General features: G+C 49.8%; 1 protein-coding gene and 1 long non-coding RNA gene across 3 annotated transcripts in view; one reads left to right on the top strand and one right to left on the bottom strand.

The window, feature by feature from the left end:
• The window catches only part of XPNPEP1 (X-prolyl aminopeptidase 1), a 39,206-nt gene extending 29,758 nt beyond the window's left edge, over positions 1-9,448 (bottom strand). Inside the window, exons 1-3 of one of the 2 annotated variants that reach the window (XM_059730190.1) lie at positions 9,389-9,448; positions 7,754-7,852; positions 4,626-4,750 (exon numbers count right to left, since the gene is read on the bottom strand). In XM_059730190.1, the coding sequence (XP_059586173.1) occupies positions 4,626-4,742 (117 nt within the window). In that variant the 5' untranslated portion in view covers positions 4,743-4,750; positions 7,754-7,852; positions 9,389-9,448. Of the gene's footprint in view, positions 1-4,625; positions 4,751-7,753; positions 7,853-8,488; positions 8,631-9,388 lie in introns of those variants that run through there. The other variant, XM_019485982.2, reaches the window with a different exon arrangement.
• Positions 9,449-9,642: 194 nt separating this feature from the next.
• Positions 9,643-12,945, top strand: LOC132251225 (uncharacterized). Its single transcript, XR_009463143.1, has 2 exons — positions 9,643-10,297; positions 11,955-12,945. It is a non-coding gene; the product is annotated as an uncharacterized LOC132251225 (long non-coding RNA).
• Positions 12,946-20,450: the final 7,505 nt, after the last annotated feature.

Below are 20,450 nucleotides of genomic sequence, written 5' to 3'. Positions count from 1 at the left end.
AAGACATCAATCCTCTCACCTTTCTGTCCCCCGTTCACATCCAGCTCAAGCCAGTACTAATCAAAGGTACTGATTATTATCACTGCACAGGTGATTCCCTATGTGAAGCAAGGTGTGCAGGAAGGAGTTGGGGAAGAGAAGGGAAACTTGAGGCTAGATCAAAGGTCGACACCAGAGTTGGCAGGCATGGGCACCTTTTTTTTTTTTTTTTGGCACACTCAGCAAAAATCCCTGAAGAACTAAAACAGCTGAGGAGGTAGAAATACCCAGAGTCCAGAGCCTGCTGCCAAAATGAAAAGGGAAAACTGATTGCTCTTGGAACCAGCCAGCACATCCTGGATTGGGATCCTGTTCCTGTACAACCAGAGGTCAGCATGGCTCGACTTGTTTTTAATTAACCTGCCCCATTCAGACAAACAGCTTAGTCCTAGCCAGCAGCTCCGAGGCCGGAGCTCTCGTCCGCGGTTCAAAGTAGCTGCAAATATTCCCCAGCGAGAGTCTGCAAAAGGAGCGACAGAGAACTGTCCTCTCCCTTCCCAATTCTGCTGCGGCACTGAACGGCCACGGACAGAGCAGAAGTTAAACATCAGAGGCCCGATTCTCCATTCGGTCCGGCTCCTGGTGCACGTGGCGGAGGGGGAGAACAGCACCCGGCTGGTGCAGCTGCCAGCGCATCCGCTCAGAATCCGCCAGGACGTTTATTCTCCAAAAATCCTTTTCCTAAGTTTCAAACACAAGCTATTGAAAACTAAAGAGCTCGGGAAAAGTGATGGGGCAGGAAGAGGGCTCAGAAGGCTCCTGATTTAGCAGTGTGAGCCCAGTTGTCTTTCCGTCACTTCCTGCGATAACTGCAATGCCTGCTAAAGCCAACACTGTGCACCTGTAAATGCCAAGCACCGTGTGGAGCTGCTGCCCACCAAAGCCAGCCAGATGATGGGAGGTCCACTCGTGGCTTCCCTGAACCTCAGACTGACCCCTACCCCGATCAGGCCCTTCACGGCTGCCCCCCACCACACCTGCTGTGTTCCTGTTAGCCAGGAACATGCCCCGAGGGAAAGCCATCCTGGCAGCCCCCATCCAGAGAGCACTCTGCATTGAGTAACCCCTTTGAAGTCAAAGGGATCACTCGCATGAGTGAACATGTGCAAGGTCAGGCCCTATAGCACTGAAATCTGCTGGATTTGCTGTCCGGTAGCAGGTGCGGTGCCTTCTAGCTCCAATGCAGCACAGCAGTCGGGGCAGTCCACTGTACCCTCCGGACTGACCCTGGCCCAGGACTATTTAAAGCAAACCCTACTGCACACCTTGGAGATGGATCCATGCTCACTGCAGCAAGGTCAACACCACTGCGAAAGCCAGAATAGGTCAGGGCAAGCTGTGGAAAACTGAGCAGAGGGCACTTCTATCCACCCCAATATGGAGCAGTGGTTACTAGTTGTGGAAGACCAGCCTTAAGGGATGGTCAAAGACAGGCGATAGTAGTGTTGGGGTGGGAGTGAATCAAGTCATGGTGGAGCCCAGGCCAAAATCACCCATCCAAACCCAACTCAGAGGTGGGATTTGAACCCAAGCCTCCCGGACTCAATGGATAACCTCCTTCCACGACACCCGCTAACATATCCAACTGGAACAGTCCCCAGCTTCAAGGAAGTACAAACCCCAGATCCACTTTGAACTATATGGCTCTATCAAGCTATTGCCACCACAGCCGGGGCCACGATACATATCCTGACAAATGCAACATGGCGAATCATGGATTTCTCAAGATCTTTACCAAACTGGAAAAAAGAAAAAAAAAAAAACAGAAAAAATATTTGGTTTGGTCAGAGAAACATAGACGTTTAAAAAATTGTTTGATGAAATGGGGAGGAAGAGAAAGAATTTCATTTTGGTCCAACCCCAAACATTTTGTTCAATCCAAAAATGAAATGTTTTATTTCACTTCCAAATTCTTTAACCCTTTTCAACACTTCCTTTTTTTTTCTTTTAATTTAGGCCAATTTTTAAACAAAAAATGCCATTTCAATAGGAACAAAAATCAAAAAGTTTTATTTGAAAAAATGTTCAAAACAAGAGATTCCTAAATGAAATCTCTCACTTTCAAATGGCTGAAACAAACTGTCCCCGTGTTATCAAAACTTCCCTCCGTTATGTTCCAGCCACAACAGTTTGCTGAATTCAAGCCAATTCTGTGAACAGTTACAATCCCTCAAACCCCATTTTTGTCTGATTTTACTATGCATCAGAAATATTCCTGCCAGGTCTATGACTAACAGCTAGACTGGGATTGTCAAAGGAACTAAATGAACTGTGCGTACTGTAGGAGACTGGCACCTACTTCCTTTGGCTCATAGATGAACCTCAGCCCTCTCTTCTGTGCCGTGGGCTGAGAAACTGGAGTGCCTTACCCCCACAGCCACACTGGGTGTATTGGCTCAGGACAGATCTTTGACCTTTTTGACCTAATGTCCAATGCATGGGAGCCTTCTCATGCACTTCAGTGGGTGTTCACCCGGCATCTCCCCCACTTAACAAGCTGGTTCACAAGGAAGCTGACTATTCCCTCCGATTTCCTACCACCAGTTTAGAGTTCTGCTATGGCTTTGGTGTCCAAAATCAAAGTGAATGGTGCAGCCAAGATCCAGCACTGGCTAAAATGGTCATAAATTCGAAGGCAGCCTCAGGGAAGTCAGAGCTTCTGAGAGGGGCCAACTCTGTTCCTCACACCAAGTAAATGTGAGAAGCTCATGGATCGGATTAAGGTTTTAATAGGAGGTGTGCTGCAATGTTCTGGATGGTAAAATGTAGACGATGCCACAACCCACTAAAAAGGGAGCTGGGGGTACATCACACACCACAGGAAAAGGGTTTTAAGGTTCACCCTAAGCTGAACTCCTGGAAACTGCAGCTCTCTCCTGGTACAGTGGCTAGAAATGAGGCAGCTCTCACAGTAGAGGAGACCTCCTAGACACAAACCAAAAGGCCACATAACAAGCAGCTTTCATCAATCGCTTCCTTCCACACTGTTTTGTTCTGTACAGAAACCTGAACAAATGGTCCAGCAGGGCGTGAAACCGTGGGGTTCCTTGCATTACTGCATTCGCTGTAGGAAACACCAATATGGGGGTGGGGGAGAGGGATAGGAGCCCTGCAGGAGGCATCCCTTTACATATGTGACCACATTTAAACTTTCACCAAATGAGCCCAGAGTTGCGTTTGGGCCAAGACGGAGCTTGAAGCACAAGCGTGCTGACTAGCACCAGGGGAACCCTTCACCTACTGCACCTGGCTGCCAGGCCAGACTCTTTAAAGGGAAATATGTCATTACTGTGTTGCCAGGGCCCAGTTCAAGCTGCTTTGCACTCTGTGTCCACGTCTGTACAGTACTTGCATGCCAAGCACACAGATTCAGGAGCTTTTGACATGCATTTGCACAGATGTTAAGGGACGATCTTGGAGCCTAGTCAAGGGAAGATCAGGCCCTTTCAGATCTGAAATGATGGAGGGATAAAACACTCCTATAACAAAGACTCTGAAGATGGAGGAGAGCCTATGGAAACGGTGAGAAGGGGGTCAACAGTTTGAAGTTGCGCTGGTATAAATCCCTACCATTCACCAAGGCAGCCTTAAGTGCAGGAGACACCCAAGCATCATGGCAACCACAATGATTAAACTCCCAAGACAGAAGCCCCAGGATGACCTCCTGCACTTGGTACAGAGAGGAGGACAGCTGGAGGGACAGGGCCCCAGTTCTGCAGATACAAGGGACATGGGACCTGCTCCCTAGGGCAGCAGTTCCCAAGCCATGGGTCGTGATCCCAAATGGGGTCACAACAGCAGCAGATGGGGTTGTGGGATGGTGCTCTCTCCCATGCCATGTCCCGCCTGCTGGGCTCCAGAGGCCCAGGGGATGAACAACAGGGAAGGAAGCCCCAAGTCCACAGTGGGCATCCCACATCCTCCCCACCCACTGTGGGTCCACTCTGGCCATGCCACCGGTGGGAGAAGGGACAGGGGCGGGGGGGCCGGGAGCCAGCTCTACACTCCAGCCTCAACAGCTGCTGCTACCTGCGGGCAGCAGCCAGGACTCAGGCACTGCTGCGGCAGGGGGCAGGGGCTGCAGGTCCTGGCCCTGAGGCACCTGGGGAGTGGGGGGCACCAGCAGGGCCAGGGGGCTGGGAGTGAGGGGCACCTGGGAGTGGGAGCGAGTTGGGAGTGAGAGGCCATGCTGAGGAAATGTCTGGGAAGCACTGCCCTAGGGTCGTCTCCAAAGCTCCTCCATGTGAGATCTGTAAAGTCTTTGTGAAACTAGAAACCATACTCCCAGGGTCAGGATGGGAAGAGCCACTGCTCTGGCCCGCCATCCTTTCGAGGACATACACCTCCCTGGAGAAACTTTGCCCAAGAGTTAGTGGCAGAACCACCGGCACTGAGTTTCCAGAAAATAATAAACACATAAGAAACCTCCCCAAACCATCTCTACAACAGCCCTCAATACTGCTCCCCAGCTCATCCAGGATTTTATACTGGAATGATTAAAGCAAGCAAAAGAAATCAGAACCGGGACCATCTACAGGCCTTTACATTTCAGCTAGACCAAATTGCCATGACTCTGCTGTCCGTACCTGGTGGGCATCTCCTGAAGGGACGATGTAGGCCTGGATGGGCTCTGTGACATGCTTTGAGCTCCTCATCACCTGGCGCAGCTGCTTCAGCAGCTCTGTAGTAACCTTTGAGCTCATCTTCCTACCTGCAATACAAATTAGAGGCAGTATCGTAACACTTCTCCAGCACTCGCAGCCTGTCTGTTTGTAAAGGGCCTGATTATATTCCCATTCAAATCAGAAGCAAAGCTCCCTTGGATGTCCACCATGGAAGGATCATCCCACATGACTTCTGGATTCTGGCTCCCTGCCATGTCTCTTTTCACCTGATTCATTTTAAGGACAAGAGTTTGGGCTTAACGCTTTAAGGTCAGATCATGCAGACCCTGGTGCAAAGCTTTCCCATATCAGCGAGTGACTTGTATGGATGACTGCGTAATATATCGGCATGACTGTGTAATAATATCCTAGCGTGATAGATATCTCCACACCTTCCAGTAGCCAGCACCAGCAACCAGCCAGCTGACTGCTTTCTCCTAGCCAAAAGAGATGCTCTCTCTTAGCTCATTTGATAGAGGCCTGGGCACTTGGTGTTACAGGTTTCTGGTTTAAGCCCCATTACTAATCATGGCATCTCTACCCATGGTCATCACGTAGGCAGGAAAGTCCTCAACTTGCCTTGCCCTGCAAAAATAGTGCCAGTTACAGTCTTCTGATCTGCCCTGCCCCTTTTCTTGTTTCTGCACCCAAAAGGATCAGTTAAAGATGCGGTTTTTAGAGCCTGTGTGACAGCCCCAGTAGTGATTTTCCATAGATGCATGGGTGGATTTCTGGATTATGTTAGACAAAACAGCCAGACATTCTCTCTGGATGCAGACAAGAACCATCCTCTGGGGATTTTTATACACCACTTGCATGTTATTTTTCATGTCGTTTATAGAGCAGCCGGGAGCACAGCCCAGCAGTGGGAAGAACTGTCCTACGACCTTGTCTAGGAAGCCGAACAGAGAGTGACCCGCACAGTCCCTGCTCAAAGCAGGTCCATTCCCGATTAGATCATTCCAGCCACAGCTTTGTTGAGTCAAGCCTTAAAAACCTCCAAGGATGGAGCTAAGGCTCTTTTTAAAACAAGATTTACCATCCAATAATCTTTAACAGCTCTTTACAATGTGAACCCCAGACCTTTCTGGCACAGGAGATGCCAGTGAAGCCGGATGTGAGCATGAATATTATGGGCCTGATGCAGAAATTATAAGGTGATACATTTTATGCAAGTCAGATCACTTGATTAGAACGGTACTAGGCCTTAGAGACCAAGACACTGCGTCTCTCTCAGACTTCTCCACAGGCCTCGTCCATCTCTATCTCCTCTTGGTTGACCCAGTGTTTCTCTGAAGAACCAATGCAGCACAGCTCCCTACGGGGTATTTTCAATGCCTTTATCTAATCTAATCATTCTTAAAGAAGACGCAGAGGCCAGGATTTCGTCCTCAAGTTTCCCAGAATGTGGTTCAGAGACCAGCTGGTTGATACGCCATGTCAGACATTGTATTATCGTGTTTAGATCGGGGTGGCCAACCTGTGGCATAAGTGGCAAGGGCAGCCTGTGTTTGTGGCATGAGGCAGACTGGGGAGGTGACGGGCAGCACAGCAGCAGACGAGGCAGAAAGCAGAGCAGCAGATCGGGAAGGGAGTACAGGACAGCGAGCAGAATGCAGAGCGGCAGATAGGGCAGAGGAAGGATACCGGAGTCACTCAGGCAGGGTGCAAGCCCCAGCTATGAGTGGGGAGGTGTGTACCAGTCACTGGGAAGAGTGCATATAAAAAGCACGGTTTATGTAGAAAGACTAGAGCATGGGAGGCATGAAATATTACAGAGGCACAGGGGGATGAAGGGACTTGTCCACGATCAGACAAAAAAGCTGTAAAATAGTCAAGAACAGAATCCAAATCTAAGCACCAATCCACGTATCTTAAACAACAGCCCCAAGCAGTGGGAGCACAGTAAGGTGCTGCCTGCCTTCGAGCTTCAGTTTTCTTTAGAAATGTGGATTTTGAGAGTACAAGACAGGACAAGATCAAAGCAGAACACGTGCTGATATGCCACAGGTGAAATCTAGCCCCAGCAACAGCAAAGGCAAAAATCCTGTTGACTCCCCAGAGCAAGGAGGTCACACCAGAGCCGTCTCCAGGCAGGCTTCTGCGGGCATATACCTCTGCGAGCTACCCGAGACCGTGCTTTACTCCGGTCGCTCTTTTCCCTCCCATGCAATGAGCTAATCATTGACGCTCCCTGCTGAAGCAGGGACATGAGAAAGGAGGAACAATCAAAGGAGGCCAGTTGTTTTTCTGGACGGGGCCTCCTTTCCCCAGGATGTACCCAAGCTGTTGTGGGGAACGTGGATCAGATAAGTAAGGAACAACAAGGAAGCAAGAGGGAGGGATGGGATGAAGGAAAAAAAAGCAAACAGCACCCTACTGAAAGACTGATCTCCTCGATAAGTGACCAGGCTAAAGGATCCCTGTCCAATTCTGTCAGTCTCCCATGCGGTGATTCTCACCCGGGGCCACATGGCCCCGAGGTGCTGTACGATCCTTTTAAGGATGTCGCGAGGTATCGCACAATATTAGCACTCTTAGGTGTGCACATGCCTACTCGGGATTCAGAAGATAAACCCAGAGATTTCAAACAGGAATCCAGAGTATCAAAAACAGTCTGGCCTGTGCTGCTCTTCCTACTTTCTTTGCAACAGAAGAATTGCTCTGTTACCTTTCCACAGTCAAAAAACAACTGAAAGCAAAGAGCTGGTGTTTCCCGGGGGGTGCCCCGAGTCTGTCAAGCGGTGCTTTGGGTCTTAAAAGGTTGATAACCACTGCTCTAGTGCAAGAGCAGCTATTTTTTCCCCTGATCCTTGGGTGGTCACTTTGTTTGGTCTTCCTGTGTTTTTAAGAGCAAAGCTGACCTTTCCCCTCTGCGGTAATTATAGCCCCGGACTAAGTTAAAATAGCTTCTCTGTCATTATTTGCTCACTCAGTGATTAGAACCAAGCAATAAGAAAATTAAAGTAATTGTCTGGCTAGTGCAAGATGCAAGATAATCCTCTGTCTTGACATTTTCAAAGCCATCAAATAACCAGAGCCCACATTACCTGCCCTCTGTCGTCTCTCCCCAAGCCTGGATTCCTCTTGCCTTTGATTGCACAAATACCATCCAGCCCTTTGCTCTGCCTTATTAAGCTCACTGGTGCCTGAGAAAGCAAAGGGCAAAAATTAAAAGTCTAGCAGACTTTGGCCACCATAAAACTTCCTTAGCCAACAATAAGAGACTACGAAGGCACTAATGTTACGCTGGACTGCGTGATTACTGATACCCTGTATCCCGTGGTGTGCAATTGCATGTGGTGTCAATGACAGAGCATTCATCCAACAAGTCATGGTCATTTAATCTTCACCACTCATCTGGACCTTTGCACATTCAAGGCAGGTTATACTCTTCACTGCCGTAAGTTTCCTATTAAAGAGTACTAGGTTTCCATTTTGCAGATGGGAAAACTGAGGCCGTGTTGAAGTAACACACCCAAGGCCATTCAGCAGTCAGGACCAGATTTCCCCAAGATTTTCTAGTATCCGGTATGGTGTTTGCTCATTTCTCAGACGTAAGCATCAAATGGATTCACATCCCTTTTAATTACATGCTTGCCAGTTTGATGCTCTATGCACAGCAGTGGATTTCAGCTTTATTTTCCCCGAGTCTTGTTTAAACCGTCTTCATGAGCTTGTACTGAAAGCTTAACTATACGCCGAGAGCTTCTGGGCAGAAAAGCATTAGATCGGAGGCTGTTCCCCCCCGGAAGTCATTCAACGTGGCTTTCCCCTTGGAATACCTCATTTTAGACAGACGAACATCTTGGAGGGAAGAAAAATGTGGACAGCTTGCTTCAGACAATAAAGAGCATGTGACCTCTGAAAACCAAAATCCAGGGTCACTTTTGAGAATGTACGTCACATTTGGGGCCGTTTTAGAAGTCTCTTGTTTTAGGAGTAATGCGTTAAAGACAAATTAACAGCCCCCTCTCTCACCAATTTAAAAATCATGTTCGTTAGCTCAGTGCAGCGGTTGGTATTGCAGCTGGGACAGCGCGGGAGCTGAAACATGGCAAAGTACATGTGTTAGGGAAAGCGGTACGTGCACAAAAACACCGGCCGCTCAAACGCCGAGGCAGACAGCGGTACCTGGGGAGAGGAGCGGGGGAGATTTAATCCTGACAGCTGAACGGCCTTGGGTGCGTTCCTTCAACGCGGCCTCAGTTTTCCCATCTGCAAAATGGAAACCCAGCGCTCAACACTCCTCTTACAGCGAGGGAAAACACAGCCCGCCTCGAACGGGCAGAGCTGCGGATACGACGGGTGAAGATGAGACGAGCGTGACGTGCAATCGGCTCTGCTGACCCGCAGCCACCGATACCCAAAAAGGAGAGATGTCATTACTCGTCCTGCCTCCAGCCCCCGGTGACAGGATCCAGGGAGGACCCAGGCTCTGCCGGCCCGGCCGGGCCCAGGCTGCCCGGGGAGGGGAGGAGAGGGCTGGTGACAGCAGCCGCTGGCTCGGCCCATGCCCTGCACATGCCCATGCCCTGCCCACGCCCACGCCCACGCTGCTGCCACCCAGGCTGCCCAGGCCCGGGCTGGCTCCAGCACGTGCCCCGGCCTCTGCCCGCGGCCGCCGGCCGGGGGATGCTGAGCCGGGCCGGGCCCCCGGCCATGCCCCAGCCCCGGCCCCTCACCTGCGCGCGCCGCCGCCTGCCTGCGCGCCGCCGCCGCGTCCGCCCACGTGGGCCGGGCGGAGCCGTGACGTCACGCGCCGGGCCTCCCTCCCTTCCCGTGACGTCAGGGGGACTCGTCACGGGAGATCTGGGGACTGGGGGCTTGTAAGGGTGGGTGGGAAAGGGGAGTTGGGTGGTGAGAGAGAGGAAGGTGGGGTGGGATTTGGGGAACTGGGAGGGGGAGCGCTGGGGGCGTGCAGAGGGGGGAGACAGGAGCACCTGGACACACCTCCGTGGAGACGGGGGCCAGGGCTGCGCCCACGCGCCTGCCGGGGCCAAAGCTGGAGGCTCCTGGTGGAGGGTGTTGCCCGCCCGCTGAGGGTCAGACCCGTCGCGTTTGGGGCCAGGAAGGAAGCTGACCCCCTGGTCAGGCCGATACAGACGGGGGTTGCCTTCGTCTGCGCGGGCGGAGGGCGGAGGGAGGCATGGCCCTCCACCCCAGGTCTCTGGAGCATTTGATATTGCGCGCTGGCTGCGGCGCTTCACCTGGGGCAGGCAGGTGGATGCTGGTGCGTGTTGTGCCGGGGTTGGCGGGAGTCTGGTGCAGCGTTTAGGTGATGGTTTGGATGGGGCTGGCGCTGCCCGGGGCAAGGGGCCGGACGAGATGACCTCCGCAGGCCCCTTGCAGCCTGACTTCTCCGTGACGCGGCCCTGCCTATCCGTCCCAAATCTCCGGCGCCATCCTGGTTTTCACAGGATCTCACGCTTGGGATTTGAAGTGCTCCAGAGGACCTATAAACCCCATCCTTGTGCGGCCTGTTGCGCTGAGCCAGCCCCCACGTTGCGATGGCGGAGCTCGTCTCCTCCGTGGGCAGATCCAGGACAGCGGCTCCCAATCCGTGGTACTGGCGTACAGACAAACTGTCAATGGTACGCGTTCACAGATTTGTTGTAAGGATCACCAGCAAATTTTTGTCATATACTTAAGGTTGAGCTGGAAAATTTGCGGGTGGCACTTAGGGTTGTATCGTTTTAAATTGGTGGTGCGCAATCTGTCAGAGTTTGGGAGCCGCTGATCTAGGATTTTGAAGGGGGTGCACGTAGGGAGGTGCATCATCACATATGACACAACACACGTTTTTCTTCAGGTAAAAAAGAACCTAGAAACTCTACTAATGCTCTAGGGGCATTAGTCGAGCTGTATTATTCAGCTTTAGATTGAAGCAAAAACTAATATAACTTTATTGAAATGAGTCAGAAACAGTCTGCCGGGCTGTGAAATAGGAGCTACCAGGAGCAGCTCGCAGACAGCAGAATTGCAGAAGAAAGGCTAGCTTGATTAGTGGAGCATTAAAAAAGGAGAGCGGGTCCTTTAACACCTGGGGAGTGAAGAGATCCAAAGGCATGAGGTAGATCTGTTTTAATGAGCCATGAATTCAATTGATGCTCTCACTGGTGCCTGAACAGAAATGCGGCTGCCACTGCCAGGCGCCTGGTTTTAAACTGTTGGTGGCGCAGGAATCAAAGGCCGGTACCTGCACAAGTGCACCCACCCTGGATCCACCCCGGTCCTCTCAGACACAAGGCAAGTCGCAGAGGAGCGAGGGAGCGCTCCTGGGAAAGTGCGGCAGCCTGGTGACAGCAGTGTTGTGGCGCTGCTTTGCACGGTGGGCTGCAGACGGTGGACGGTGTTTTGTTTCTTGCAAAATATATCCCTAAACTTCTTGCAACTGTCTGATGCAACGGTCAGGTCTGGGGGGTTCAGAATGCGTTATCTCCGTTCCGGTCCAGGGTACTTTCTTCCAGGAGCAGGGTAGCTCCTTTCTGGCGTGCCGTGGCCCCCAAGGCAGTGATCTGGAGATCACCAAAGGCTCCCTGACCTGGGAGGAATGTGGCCTCAGCTACCTTTAGGACTTGATTGTTTGCTGTGGCAGATAGGAGCCCTTAGGGCAGGCTGCCGAGACTTTCCCTCCCCCCTCGCTGTGCTCTCCCTAGTGATTGCTCGGTGGAGATGAGCATCCCTGGGGAAGACACGGTAGCTGGTGTGAACAAAGGCCACAGCAAACAAACGTGGACTTTCAGCTTCCCTTTCTTCCCATTCACTGGGCTCAGCACTTACAACCAGCGGCTCACAGTAAGCCCTCAGTGACAAGTCACCCCTGTCCTCTGTGCCGCCTCCTATTCACACCCACGTAGCATGTTGTTAACCATAAACCTGCGAGGAACTGGACTTGCACAGTGGCATTTAACCCTTTGCTCGTATGCTGCAGCCGCAGCCTGGTGGGGGAGGCCGGGGGAGGAGGGCTGTTGTTTATTGCAGGAGTACAGCAGATTTACATGCAAATGTGGGGGTCCAGAGCAGCTGGGGAGCCTGATGCCCAGGCTTCAGCCCAGAGCCAAAGAGATGTCCTCAGCCTCTACTGACCTCCCCCTGTGGTCAGTGCTTAGAAACTTACCTGTGGACCTTTTTGGGCAGACAAAAATTTCTGAGAGCAGTAGTAATGGTACCACCCACTAGCTCTTCTGTAATTTCTGTTCTTTGGTAGATCTGAACATGCACATTAATATTACTGTACCTATTTTACAGATTGGGAAACTGAGGCCAAAGAAGAAGGCAGGGACCCAGACCTCTGCCAGCAACATTAGGTACTTGAGCCCTGCTTCACTGCCACTGAAAACACCTAAATCCAAAATTCAAATCCTTTAAAACCCCTGCTCAGTTGTCATTAAATCACCATTCAAGCTGCCTAGACAACTTAGAAGTCTGCTTCAGAGCACACCCCCGAGCTGCCTACAACCTAGCAGTGAGGAGCTGCTCAGCACACCAGCACCGTTAGGATTCACAAACCAGGTGCTTCTCATCCTGTGTCATCTGCCAGGCCTAATCTAAGAGGTATTCTCAGAGTATGCTTAGATGATCAGATTGTACGCTCCTAAATCTCCAAGGCCTGTTTCTCTCTGCAGTGGCAGGCACCCGCTGTGTGCTCAGGTCAGAGCCTAGAGTGGACACACATCAAACTAGCTCCATCTTCCTTAGCTGGCGTGCACAAGAGCTGTATTGATTTGGCACCCAACTCTGGGAACAGAGCTGGTGTCATTGGGTCACGGAGTCACAGGAGAACAAGAACGCCTGTGTGAAAGCCCACACCTGCTGGAAAGGGTTCATGAGCAAGCTGCCCTCCTGGCTGCACCTGCGCCCTGCAGTAACTGGGAAGGCCTGGGGTCTAGGGAGGCCAGCTTTCTCCGCTACAACAGTGGCCGGACCTGTGGTGGTCGTTGGCCTGGGGAGTGGCTCAGGAAGGAAATTGGGGGCTAGCTTCACGACGTGGGGAAGGGGAAGAGAGACCTTTTTTTTTTTTTTTTTTTTAACCTTTTAAACCTTTATTATAAAAATATTAAAAACAAAAGGATGAAGGTGCAAAACTGTGCACCCGCTCCCCCCAAACCAAGGACTGAGCATGAAACATTTGTCAGCAACAGAAACACTAATGTCACCAGAGACTGAAACCAGATCCCTTGTCAATTTTTTCCAGCTATTTAAGTTGGTCTAATAAAAGATATTGGATTTACCCAAAGAACCTTGTCTGCCTGGGTCCTTAGACCAGCACAGCTACAACTACACCCATGCCACATGAGGTTACACTTTTAGCACTAGCTGTCCATCCTCCACCTCGATGGCCCAACATGCCGCAGACGGGTCCATGTTTTGTTGCAGGGTGAAGTACCAAACTCAAATGTGACGCACATGCAGACCAAGAAGTGGACGAGTTGGAGGGCATTTTTCAGAGCTGGCCCCTGCCAACTGGTTTTTGCAGCTTTTCAGGGTTGCCCTATCAGCCTGGCCCAGCAAGAAATTGGTCAGGCAGATCATGCTTCCCTTGACTGCTTGATATGGGATAGAGAAAATGTATACAATCTCAGGGAAGTTATAGTCCAGCATGTCAAAGCGGGCACTGAGGGCAGCAAAGAGTGGCTGCAGCCAGGGGCAGTCCTGGAAAACATGGGGCACTCTTCTCCATCTCCTCCTCACAGCAAGGGAAGGCCACCGATGCCTCCAGGTCTTGGTGGCAGGAGAAAGAAAAGGGGGGGACAGTCTTGAGGTTTTTCTAGTCTGAGTTTGGTTTGTGTTAACAAACGGAGGAAGGACTGGGAAGGCTCTGGTTGTGATGGCGAGTCCCTCAGGCTGGAGCGATGGTCATGGCCAGTTTATCAGGCCACCCTAGTGAATGATTGGGAACCCCCACAGTGAACTGATCTAATTGATGGGGCTTTGTTCCGGCTAAAAGTAAGTAGTGATGCATTCAAGTGATGTGATGATATAGGCTTTTTCTCCCGTTCTCACCCCAGCTTCCTAAGGGGTCTTGGGGAACCCTGCTCTTCAATTGCTCAGGCGTCTAACGAGGGCTGTGTGGATGGATGGGGCTCCCCACCTTTAATGATAGCTAATTTTTAAGTCTTATCTCAGCATGTTCAGTGTGCCTCTTACTCTGTCAGTGGATACCTTAGGCAAGGTTTGTTCTGAATAGGAGACATTTTCCTACCCAAGGCTCCCAGGTGCAATGGAAACAGGAATGGTAGACGTAACTGTAGTATGCAGTTTGAAATCAGAGATGTGCGCGTGTGGATGGGTTAAACTCAGTCCTGGACACGTAACATGGGTTTGTTCTCGTTCTGCTGCTCCCTCACCCTTTGAGTTGTCTCTGTCTACAGTGTGTCTCTTGGATTGCTTGCTCCCCCTTTCATCCACCAAACGTGGAAATGCTGTAGCGACGCTGCCCTGGGAACATCCTCTCGAGCCCATCGGGGACAGAGACCAGTAACGGAGGGTGCCCTCGCTGCACCACCGTGTTTGGTGCATGTGAGTAGGAGAGGGTATGCGCTTCAGAGACAGGGAGATGCTGCCGGCATACCAAATGCATCTGCTCTCAAGAGAAGCATAGCAGGGGTGGATGGGATAGCGCTGACTGTGTATGCTGAGGAAGACGCCAGTAGCAGTAATGTAGTATTGTCCATCAGGGTAGATTATCTGAAGATTCAGGTTGTTAAATATCCGTATTCTCAGTACCATAAACTCAATCACGTAAGAGCTAAGGGACCATAAAAAAGGCTGTAAATTCTTTGTTTATTGGCTGGTCCCAGTGTCCTCATGTCTATCTTGATGATCACCTTTATGGGCTCCTCCAGGAGCTGAGAAGGGCTCAGAAGTCCTCATACCTGCCCATGCTCCCTTTTTCCAGGCACAGTGCCTAGACTGACCCTACAAATAGCCTGGAGAGTTTCATGGTAAGGCAGATCTCCCAAGCAGCCAGTTAAACCAGCTCTGCGCAATCAGTGTGAAACAAAAAAAGTTATTTCCACGGGAACCGGAGCAGGACCCTCCGTCCTATAAGGCAGTTGCATGAAATGGATCCAAATGTGTACAAATAGTTAATAATAATGCATCCATTTACCACGGAGAAATATGCACTGAAGCTTTAAACCGTTCTGAATGCACCGGAAGGTAAATAGGGGAGAGACTATCATCACAGAAGGAAAGCAAGTAGGAGTGGTGAGGAACGTGAGGATGCACCATAGTCCAACAGATAGCAGGACGATGAGACCCATATAAAGAGTGAGCTCCATGGTCCCCTACCCGTGCTGTCCATGTTTCTAACGAAGGAATACAACGAGGACAACATTATACTTGGCTCTCCTGGCAACCGCTTTTTAACTTTGTGATTTCCTGTCACTGTGAACAGCATTAGCAGGTCTTGTGGACAACCTATTGTCCATGAGCCATGGGTTGAGGGACCTCTGGTCTAGATTAAAGCCTGTGAAGACTCTTCCCTATTCAGTAACATAGGTTACTGCTTTCACACACTGAGTTAGGTCAGTAGTTACATCTCAACCTACAGGGAGCCCAGAGGTGTTGTTATCTCTAAACCAAACATATGGGTGTGATTCTTTTTAGTGTCCTTACTAAAGCTGCAGGAGTCCTATGCTTAAGTGCTATGACCCTGAGCTGTATTACTCTGACTCAGTGGCTCCCAACTTGTTTCACGTGTCAAGATGGACTATTTGTCTTAAGCCTTCATCTTACGAGAATATAATATTCATCCTGTCATCTTAACTCATGTATTTGCAACTGAGGTGGCTGCGTGTTGACTCCCCACTTCCCTTGTCTGACGCTTAGTATTTCTGATGGTGTTTTCCTTTTGATCGATCATTCATTAAGTTTGAATCTGTCTTCTCTGATGCTCTAATGGCTTCAAGTGACTATGCAATGTGGAACATCTAGTGAAGATAGGAAGAAGCTGCATGAAGTATCTTTCAGATAAAACTAACTTATTCTAGGAGAGCTTTGAATGAGTTAGAACAAGCAGGAAATGTCACACTTTCAAGACATGGAGGCTACAGCAAAGTGAAGGACAGAGATTATGGGGCACTGCTTCCCAGACAGCACGCTAAGAACCTCTACTTTTGCTCCTTACCCTGGTTCATTTAGTTCACCTGACTCATTTGCTGTGGTTTCACTCCAACATAACTTATCTGACTTCAGCGAAAGGGGAATGAGGCCCATCGTCTCCCTGGGTTCTGCTGACTTACATCAATTCTCTCCTTAATGATGGTGCCTCACAAAATTTGGACGCAGCACAACCTCATTCTTGGAGTTCAAGTTCAGTGCAGCTATGGAAATATGTCAACATACCATTACTTGACTTGGTGCCTCAGCAGAAAAGGCACCATCAACTTTTCAAGGTAAATTATCCTCAATTTGGGGTTTTTCTTTTTTTTGTATTTGCATAGTATAAAAATGACAGCAGCAATTATTGTGAAAGCTGATATTTTCCCCCATGTTACTCCCTAATAGAAATGTTCTCTGCCAGTTTACTTTTCCTGTAGCAATTTCGTACAAGTGGTTATAACTGAAACCTACAGAAAGGTAGCGGGGGCGGAATACAAGTTTGCTACAGAATTGCTGAGCTGACCAACACTACAGAAGTGTGAAGAGCAAGGCCACAACTAAAGGCAAAGTTTTGCTTTTAATTGCTTCCAGGCTGCGGTGAGTTTGCAGTAGTCTGAAGTTACCTCCAGGGCCTCTCTAGTTCTGCCCCATCTCTGATTGCTGAGCATTACAGTGAAATAGCCTGCAGCTACCTCCTGCTTATAGCAGCTGGGAGTAAGGACAGATGATCTGCAGTTTCTTGTTGCTAATGAACTTGGCCTACAAGGAATTTCTGTTCATACACCCTGGAAGACTGGAATAGAAGTGACTAGTATGGTTATGGGAATATTGGGTCTAGTTCAAAGAGCTCTGGAATCTGTATAGGTTTTGTAGCTGCGATGGTCCAGGAAATATGTGAGAAACAAGGGGGGGTATGTATTCGCTTTTATTGGACTAACTGTACAGGTTGGAGAGATTGTTAGACCAGCTTCCGGAGTGCCCTTTCTCTTGTCTAGGAAGCAAGCAGGTACAGCCTGAGCTAAATACCAGACAAAAGAATGGCTTGAGTTTAACTCCCCAACTAAAAGAAAATGGGCATTTAGAGGTGCAGAGGAGGGCTGTAAACTAGAAGTTATAGGAAAATATGTCTAAGCCAAGGCACAGTCTTCTCTATAGATTCCACTGGGCCTCTGTTTCATAGTTTTATAGTTGGTCGGGTCGGAAGGGACCTGAGCAGATCATCTAGTCCAACCCCCTGCCATGGCAGGAAAGAGTACTGGGGTCAAACGACCCCGGCTAGGTGATTATCTAGCCTCCTTTTAAAGACCCCCAGGGTAGGAGTGAGCACCACTTTCCTTGGAAGTTGGTTCCAACTCCTAGCTGCCCTGACAGTGAAGTAGCGCCTCCTGATGTCTAGCCTGAATCTACTCTCCGTCAACTTACGGCCATTATTCCTCGTTACTCCCGGTATTGCTCAGGGGAACAGGGACTCTCCCAATGCCTGCTGGTCTCCCTTGGCCAGTTTATAGATGGCCACCAGATCCGTCCTCAGCCTTCTCTTGTGGAGGGTGAATAGGTTCAGGTCCCGTAGCCTCTCCTTGTAGGGCCTGCCCTGCTGCCCCCGATCATGCGGGTGGCCTCCTCTGGACCCTCTTCATGCTGTCCACATCCCTCCTGAAGTGCAGCGCCCAGAACTGGCCGCAGTACTCCAACTGCAGCCTGACCAGTGTCACATAGAGGGGGAGGATCACCTCCTGGGACCTGCTTGTAATGCATCTGTGTATGCATGACAAGGTACAGTTGGCCTTACAGACCACATCCTTGCACTGGTGGCCCATGTTCATTTTGGAATCAATAGTGACTCCAAGATCCTTTTCTGCCTCTGCGCTGATGAGAAGGGAATTCCCCAGCCTGTAGGTGTGCTGCTGGTTCTTCCTCCCCAGGTGCAATACCCTGCACTTGTCAGTGTTGAAACCCATCCTGTTCTCATCTGTCCACCTCTGTAAGCTGTCCAGATCTAGTTGTAGCCTGTCCCTCCCTTCTAGCGTGCCCACCTCTCCCCAGTTCTTAGTGTCATCCACGAATTTGAACAAGGTGCTTTTCACTCCCTTGTCCAAGTCGCTGATGAAGATGTTGAACAGTGCGGGCCCAAGGACCGAGCCATGGGGAACCCCACTGCCCACATCCCTCCAGGTCGAAAATGACCCGTCCACCACCACTCCCTGTGTGTGGCCCTCCAGCCAGTTTGCAACCCATCTGACTGTGTAGGCATTGAAGCCACAGTCACTTCATTTTTTAATGAGAATGGGGTGAGAGACAGTGTCGAAGGCCTTCCTAGAGTCCAGAAAGACTACATCAACCACGACACCTGCGTCCAAAGATTTTGTGACCTGGTCGTAGAAGGTCACCAGGTTGGTCTGACAGGACCTGCCTCTAGTGAACCCATGTTGGTTGCCCCTAAGCATAATCTCCCCAATCCCTGTTGGTAAGGATGAAGTCTGTTTTGTTTCAGCATTTGGGCAGCATTATTGTCCTCTGATCTAAAGAATAGGCCAGGCAGATGGTTCGCATTGCAAATCTTTGGCTGTAAAGACAGTTTTGAGCATCTTGCTTGTTGGATCTTTTCTGCTTTGAAGAGATCTGGTCAAGCAACCTCAGCTAATAATAAAGATGCTAATCAATCTGAGGTGTTGCTCACATGTTTCACAGGTACAAGGAGAGGGAAGTGACTTGCACCAGATCATATGGCAAATCAATAAGCAAGCAAAACCAGACCTCCGAATTCTTCACTTTTTAAGCGGTGAGGGGAGAAACAACAGTTGCTCCTTAAGGATGCTGATAAACATGGCATATGGCATTATATGAGCTAACCTTTGGGGCAATTATGAGGGCATCATTTAATGCAGCAAAGTGATTCCAGTCCTTCGGGCTTTTAGTACTTGTTTCCCCGAGACATTGGTCTCTATCTAAAAAGCACGTCTGGAGTTTGTTTTCGGTGTTTGCCTGAAAAAGCACAGTTTGTGGGAGGCAGATGCAATGGGCTATTTACAGCAATGAGCAGGCAGTGCTAGAATGCTGATCAGCACCTGCCGCTTCAGCAGTTTGCACTGGGTAATTATCCTTTCCCCTCTCAGAGGACTCAATGCAGGTGGCCTGGTGCTCCATCCATCCCACTGCAGCACCATAAAATAGAGGTGTGACAGAAAGGAAAGAGAGGTGCTTGATACCAGGGGCTGGCAATACAGCTTCTCCCTTTGATTTCCATTGGTAACACTAATTGCTATGTCTCCGTTATTCTCTCCACAGTCTCCTAGCATTGCCCAGGAGGACTATCTATAACCATGCTCTTCATGGCTGGAAAGCACCGTTAGCTCTTCGGATCAATGTCCCTGCCAAGGTAGGATGTAGCCTAGCACATACATTTTGTGTAACAGAATATATTACCCTGCCATGCAAAATATCTGGTTGATAAGGCTAATAGGTTGGAAACCTGACAAAACTGAGTAGTGCTCATTATAAAGTATGTGGTCTGGGAGTGGAAATGCACCTGGACATTCCCATAACAGTCACAGGGATAATTTGCTGATGTTGAGCTCTCAAATCCAAACAGTTTCTGAAACTGCCTTCCAATCAGCACTGTAAAATGGCCTCTTTCATCTTCTCCTGACTCATAAGGCTGTAGGGTTAGACTTTGCATCTAGCTGCCAATCTTAAGAGAAAGTTGTGTGGGGTTGCCCCTTTCAGAGCTCTGTGGTTGCTCAGTGGAAGGGGTGGGGAGATGGTGCAAAATGTTCTTTAAAGGGATTCATCAGACCCACCCCCCAGTGTAACTTTGCAGCTACCTATAATTCAGCTGTGGTTCTGCCTTGAACCCAGCTTTTCCTATCTCTTCTCAGGTAGAGTTGCAAGATGCAAGGGAGGGGTATCTTAGGAGCAGCCCCCAAGCTACATAAGCATAGGACTGTGACTCTGATCAATCGGGAGACAGGCCCCATGAAGTGCAAAGAGTCGCCTTATTTCTTCTCTAATATACAGGGTGACCACATAGTTAGTCCACATCACATAACACGTACTGAGTTTAAAAAACTGTTGTGGTGGGAGTCATCATCTGTTACACAGGGCAGCAGTGCTTTCTGTGAGCAGTCCAGCAGCATACCGTTCTTGAAGGATTGCTGTGGTGATACTTCAGGAACAAAGCTGCCTTCCAGGGACTCATTGCTAACAGCAAGAAAGTGCTCTCTGCCTTAGTCTCTAATCTGGGGGATGGAGTTCCTGCCTGCCTGGTGTTTGAGCTGAAATTTCTGCTAGTGGGTTTTACCTGTGCTGGCGATGGAACAGAGGTGGGCACAGAGTCTGGTGTATAATGTAAATGAACAGAACTTGAACCAACCAAACAAGTTGGGAAGTTTAGCTCCTGAAGTCCCTTCTGACCCTAATTTTCTATTATTCTATATTATGTGGATCCTGTGGACATCCTAGCATAGCAACAGCTCTGCTATGGCTAAGTTTGAGAAACCCTTCCTGTTCAAAGGTTAACTCTGACAGTATGTCTACACCATGTCATGGGCAATCTTGGGGAGGACATGCCTTACCCGTGTGCCCACTCCCACTTGCACCTACCAACCCCTGCAATGTAAAGCCCAGAGACAAGTATTGGGA

This window comes from Alligator mississippiensis, chromosome 6, assembly GCF_030867095.1.
Source record: "Alligator mississippiensis isolate rAllMis1 chromosome 6, rAllMis1, whole genome shotgun sequence".
NCBI lineage: Eukaryota > Metazoa > Chordata > Crocodylia > Alligatoridae > Alligator > Alligator mississippiensis.
This window is presented reverse-complemented; position numbering and strand designations above follow the sequence as displayed.